The following is a 5,570-nucleotide window of genomic DNA, read 5'->3' as shown; positions in this document are numbered from 1 at the left end:
GACGCAGCCCCCGCATCCCCGCGACAGGGATCGCGCCGGGCCGGGTCTGGCATTCGCCGGGGGGCACGGCGGCTCGGCCCCACGCGCGGGAGAGCCCCCCGTGCATGACTCCCCAGCCCCGTGCGGGTGGGCAAGGGCCGGGCGCCGGGCGCAGCCAGCACATGGCACGCAGCACCAGCTCCTCACTCCCCCTCTCCTCCCGGCAGGACGCTGCTCTCAACGCCTGTTACCGCGGGTGCCGGCTGTTCTCCATCTGTCACTTTGTGGATGCGAGCGCGGAGCTGAACGCAACCAGAGCTGAGTGTGAATCAGGTACAGGCCCCCCCGCCCCCTTACACTGTCCAGGAGTCGCTTCCCCACTTACTCCTGTCAGGCTGCGCCGGCTCCCGCTCGCTCGCAGCTTCCTGCCGGGCTGGCACGGTGCCCCGGGCCGACCCCTTGCTGTCCCACGCCCGTGGCACAAGCCAGAGCCCCCTGCCCCTGGGAAGTCGGGGCTCCGTGGCTGCGAGCAGGGGAGCAAGCCACAAATGGCCACTTCGGGGTTCGGACGCACCAGCCGGGCTCCAGCCTCGGCTACGGCTGCTCCAGCACCCCCAGCATCTCGCCCCGCGTCTGGGCAGTGCTCCCTGACTGCTCCCTGCCCCCGTTGTCTTCCAGCTTGTGTGGAAGCCTACGCCAAGGTGGAGGAGCAATTCGGCTGCGCGACAGGCTGCAGCAAGCAGCTGCCTGAGATGGAAAGCAGGAGAGACAAGGTGACAGACTCCCCTTCCCCTGGCACTGGGTGCCCCAAGGCCCGGGGATGGGCCCGAGCAGGGAACACCACTGAGGCAGTAGGAGCAGCCCCCGGCACCCATCGTCCCCAGCCCAGCTCCCGTCAAGCTCCAGGCGGGGAGCACGTGCCTTGGCTTCCCCCACACCGGCTTTGACCCGTTGCACCGTGGCCGCATGGCACCCTGTGGGCAGAGGTGCTGCCTGCCCTGGCAGCGCTCCTTAGTGCCCAGCTACTGGTGCATGGCCTGGGACGTGATCGCACGAGCGATGCCCAGTGCTGGAGAGTGGGGCGGTGCAAGTCCACTTTCCTGTAACCTGATCAGAGAAGGCGCCTGATGGGACTAGAGCCCTGTGCTCTGTTAGTCCCGGGAGGCTGAGGCGCCCATGCTTGGCTCTTTCCCTGTCCCTGTGCTCGGGTGGCCAGAGCTGGGAGGCAGGACTCCGGGCTTCTCTCTCTGCAGCCAGTGCTGGTGTCCCCAGGCAGTGGCAGGGGATCACGGAGACCGGTACCCTGTTCCCTGTCCTGGTGATGATGGGTGGAGTGAGACCTGCCCCTGGGGGAAGCCTCCCCCAATCCTGTTAGAAGGGCGCTTGGGACCTTCTTTGCTTTGCTTTGGCCTCTGCTCCTTTCAGAGGCCAAACCTGACCAGGACGAGGCATGGGGAAGTGAAGCGACTTGCCCAGGGTCAAACAGAGAACTGGTGGCGGAGCCCAGCGGTAGGAGCTGGAGGCCTCGGTCCTTGGCTGTGTGCAGGGGCAGGCTCAATGCGTGGTGCTAGCAGCTAGAAGTTTGCCATGGGGCTGGGGCCTGAGCAGGCCAGTCCATGCGCCTGCATTCCCTGCATACTCCCTCCAGCCAGCCCCTTCCCTTGGGCGGCCGCATGCATGCACAGGCAGGGCCAGGTTAGCAGGCCCCATGGGGCATTGGTGGTAGGGGCAAGGCACCGACCTCAGGTCTCCTGCATCCCAGGCCCATGCCCTCACTATGCTGTTGTTCCCAGCCTCACTGAGGACAGGGGTGCAGTGGGGGATCGGACCGGAGACCTGGTGCATACACCCTCAGCCCTGAGCTGCATCGAGTCGGGGCAGCAGGGAGGGGCAAGGGGGGTTTGTGCTCAGCTAGCCGTCTCCTCCTTGCCGGTCTAGAGTCTGGAGCTGAAGCCTGCATCCTTCTCCATGTTCAACTTGGTTTCCTCCTTCTGCAACGACATCGTCAGCTCAGCCCAGAGCTTCATCTCCTTCACCTGGACCTTCTACCTGCAGGCAGACGACGGCAAAGTGGTGGTGTTCCAGGTAAGGCGGGCTCCCTGCATGGCTCTGGTCACAGAGACAAGTCAGGGCAGAAGCTGTTGCTGCAGAGGACCCCATCTCCCTAGCCAGTGACCAGGTGCAGGCACCTGCCTCCAAAGCAGGAGGCCAAGGCCAGGCGGGCAAGGGTTGCAGGGCGGTGAGAGCTGGGCTGGTCCAGCAGGGAGGTGGGATGCTGGTCTCCACAGAGCTGTGGCCTGGTGCCGGGCTGGATTCTCTCAGCCCTGTGCACATACTCACTGGAGTGAGACTGACCCCACTCCATAACCAGCCTTAACACTGTCTGGTGCTTGGACACCGCGTGCAGGCAATGGGCACTGAGAAATACCCCGGATGGACAGACAGACTGACCCACTGACCAGCCAGTCAGCCAGTGCTTTGGGCCTCCACGGTGGGCTCCACGTCCCTGCCAGATTCACGGTAGCTGCTGCAGTTGGTCTCCTGGTGCCAGGCGTGGCCCAGACCCACCGAGAGCAAGCCCCTCCACGTATTCCCTTGTGTGCAACCTCAGTGCCCAGGTCCCATGCGCTGTGCTCCCGTACGAGATTTTGGGGCCTGGTCCTGAGCTGCTTTTTCTCCCTTTCTGTTCCTGGTCATGCGTCGGTTGCTCAGTCCCAGCCTGAGATCGAGTTCCCGGTGCCCGAGGTGCAGGCGCCCAAGCTGGACCTGACGGAGAAGGCCCAGCCCGTTGCCAGCCCCGACACCCTGCAGCCCCACACAGGTGCGGCAGGCATGGAGCCCGGCTGGCCTGGCTGCTCTGTGGGATGGGGACAGGGTGGGGAGCTGCTGGATGGCGCTTCTTCAACCTCCCCCAGGCCAGCGTCTCAGCCGTGTCGTGCAAGCCGGCACTCCTGTCTCTCGGAGAGCAGGGGTGGCTGTGCTCAAACTACTAGGCACAGGGCATCCCTTGGACTCGCATGTCTTCCCCCAGATCCCCGGCAGAAGCTGGAGAAGCCCCCTGTGAGAGAAGCCAAGGGTAAAACCAAGAGCCAGCACGCGGAGCCCCAGCAACCGGAGCACGACTTCCTGGGCTGCATGTCCAAGTAGGTGCCGCCTGGCTGGGGGCAGTGAGGGCAGGGTATTCGGGCTAGCTGGGGGGAACACTGTGCGGGCAGGTGGGAGTGCGTCTCGTGGTCTCCCTGGGAGGGGGTGCTTGCCCCCAGCCCCCTGGGCAGCCCTGGCCCTGGTGACCCGTGTAAACTTGTCATCTCTCCTTGGCGGGGGGCACTGGGCTGCTGCAGGCGCTCGGGCCTTCCTCGCTGGATCCTGGCTGCCTGCCTCTTCCTCTCCATCATGGTGATGCTGTGGCTGAGCTGCGCCAGCCTGGTGACGGCCCCAGACCAGCACGTCAAGACCCAGGTACGGAGCTGGCAGCCCTCCCCTCTCCTCCAGCTCCAGGGCGGGGGTCACCCCCTGCAAGCGAAGAGCTGCATTTCAAGCCACGGCAGGAATAAATCCTTTGGCCTCTTCCCTGCTTTGCTTTGGCCTCTGCTCCTTTCAGGAGCCTCATCAGTTCCCCGCTCCCATCTGCTTGACACCAACTACAGCAGCTGGCTGCAAATATGCTCCCGCCACCAGACACCCCCCACCTCTGCCCCGCAGCCCTGCCACCCTACACTGCCCTCCTGCCTGGCACAGCTCCCCTCTGCTTCTCTTCCAGCCACTGAGCATCAACGGGGATAAGGAGTACCTGGAGGACCTGGATGCCCCGGCCCCCTTCTCCCTGCACCCCGTCATCGCAGTCACCATCTGCCCAGCGGACGACAGCGAGGAGGCAGGGCCGCTGCCAGTCAAGGTGGACCTGGACAGCACCGTCCTGTAGAGCCCCTGCTGCCGGCGTCGTCTCCAGGCCTCGTCCCCTGTGAATGCTTGAATGCAGCCTCCCCCTCCCCTCCTGTTTGTTCCCTCCCTGCTCCATCCGTCCGCAGAGCAGCCGGGCAGGGCCGTGCACCACCAGCACCACAGGTGTGGTCATGATGCTGCCCCGTCTCCCCCCCCACTCCCTGGGCCTGGCCTTGCTATCCGAGGAGAAGTTCCCTGGGGCTGGGGCTGGGTCTGCAGAGGTATCACGTGGAGCAGAGCTCTGTGCTGACTCTTTCTGCCTGTGCTCCTGGGTCATGTCTCAAGCCCCCTGGGGTGGGAGAGCACTGGGGAGTGCGGAGGGGTGGGGATCTTGCCCCCACTTTGGACTGCCTGGGACCGAGGAGGGCACGCAAGCTGCCTGGACAGTAGGAATAGCCTCCTGTCACCTTGCAGCCCCACTCTGGCCACCTCAGAGGGGATCCAGCTGGGGGTCCTGAGTGCATCTGGGGCTCCGGTCACGGTAGCTGGCAGGCACCTCCCCAAGCTTGTGGTTTCCTCTCTCTGCCCCTCGCCCTGCAGGATCTGAGGGAGATGAGGCCCCGCAGGGCTCGGTCTAGCTCCAAGAGTGCGGCTGTGCACTCGGGGGTGGCCCCGAGCCGCGGGGGAGCATCTCACTCTCATCCTCTCCGGCCTGGTCTGCATTAGAGCAACCCGTGCAACCGGTGCCAGGGGCTTGCACTGCTGCGGCTTCCTTCCCTCCTTGCAGCCAATCCAGAACATAGATGGGGCCTGGGGGCTGCAATGCAGCAGGCAGCACAGCACCCTGCCTTGCTGCCCTCTGCTCCTGGCATCCGGCAGGGCCCCGGGCTGTGGCAGGAGCTGCCCAAGTCGGTCACACTTGGAGAACAGCTGGCAGCACCAGGCTGCTGCTGTGGGATCTGGCTGAGTGCTGGCGGCCCCGAGCCAAGCTGGAGGAGGTTCCCTCCGGCTGCCAGAGCAGGAGGGCAGAGACCCTGTCACGAGCTGCGGGGGAACCCTGTTGTCCTGACGTGGGTCATGCTGCCTGGGCTGCTCGGGTGGGCACTGTGGTGCTGGGGGCAGGCCAGCTGGGAGGCCCTGCCCTGCTTTCCCAGCTGCCCTGAGTCCAGTCCCAGGTCCTGAGCACCAGCCCGAGCAGACTCCAGTGGCAGGGTGGGCCCGGGGGGCCACTCTTGCTCCTGTGTCCAGGGCCCTGGGACGAGCGGGCCAACTGCACCGCTTCCTATGGCTCCAACAGCTCTAGGCTGTGCGCTGACTCCCTCAGCGGTGCCACAGGGCCACCGCCTATCCCCGACGTCCCACGTCCCTCTCTCATGGCTTTGCCTGCTCTGGCATGTGGGTCTGAGTCCCTGCAGCATGCTCCATCCATGCTGCCCTAGAGAATGCCCTCTGCAAAGGACAGACAGCTGGACAGCAGGCATGCCAGCCATCTCCTCGCCTGCCGAATGCTGTCTGTACAGATTAACTTATTACCTTCCCCTCCCTCGCCTGTGTTTTTAAAGATATATGTCTATATAGAGATCAAGCCGTCCCTTTGCTGACACCATCTCACTGGTTTCTGTAGAGTGCGTCACTGCACAGAGACTTCTATCCCTTCCCCTTTGCTTTTTTCCTGTTGATACATAGACTGTGTCTTTTCAAAATGTGCC

The 5,570-nt window shown here is 64.5% G+C and overlaps 1 protein-coding gene across 1 annotated transcript; it reads left to right on the top strand.

Moving 5' to 3' along the window:
* The first annotated feature begins 146 nt into the window (after window positions 1-146).
* On the top strand, window positions 147-5,531 carry TMEM59L (transmembrane protein 59 like). Its single transcript, XM_019513631.1, has 7 exons — window positions 147-312; window positions 658-752; window positions 1,918-2,064; window positions 2,692-2,800; window positions 3,011-3,122; window positions 3,321-3,438; window positions 3,740-5,531. Exons 1-7 carry the CDS (start codon window positions 162-164, stop codon window positions 3,899-3,901), a joined length of 894 nt encoding a protein of 297 aa, XP_019369176.1. The 5' UTR covers window positions 147-161; the 3' UTR covers window positions 3,902-5,531.
* The last annotated feature ends 39 nt before the right edge of the window (window positions 5,532-5,570 follow it).

Source organism: Gavialis gangeticus, unplaced genomic scaffold (genome assembly GCF_001723915.1).
Source record: "Gavialis gangeticus isolate Ggan-Ray unplaced genomic scaffold, GavGan_comp1, whole genome shotgun sequence".
NCBI classification, from domain to species: Eukaryota; Metazoa; Chordata; order Crocodylia; family Gavialidae; genus Gavialis; species Gavialis gangeticus.
The sequence above is the reverse complement of the archived record's forward strand: the minus strand, read 5'-3'. Positions and strand labels throughout refer to the sequence as shown.

Bases quoted from the DNA above. Each gene is read 5' to 3' on its own strand.
- TMEM59L (XM_019513631.1), top strand. From the start codon at position 162: ATGGCACGCAGCACCAGCTCCTCACTCCCCCTCTCCTCCCGGCAGGAC. The intron at 753-1,917 runs GTGACAGACTCC...TTGCCGGTCTAG, and splicing joins TGGAAAGCAGGAGAGACAAG to AGTCTGGAGCTGAAGCCTGC. The intron at 2,801-3,010 runs GTGCGGCAGGCA...GTCTTCCCCCAG, and splicing joins CACCCTGCAGCCCCACACAG to ATCCCCGGCAGAAGCTGGAG.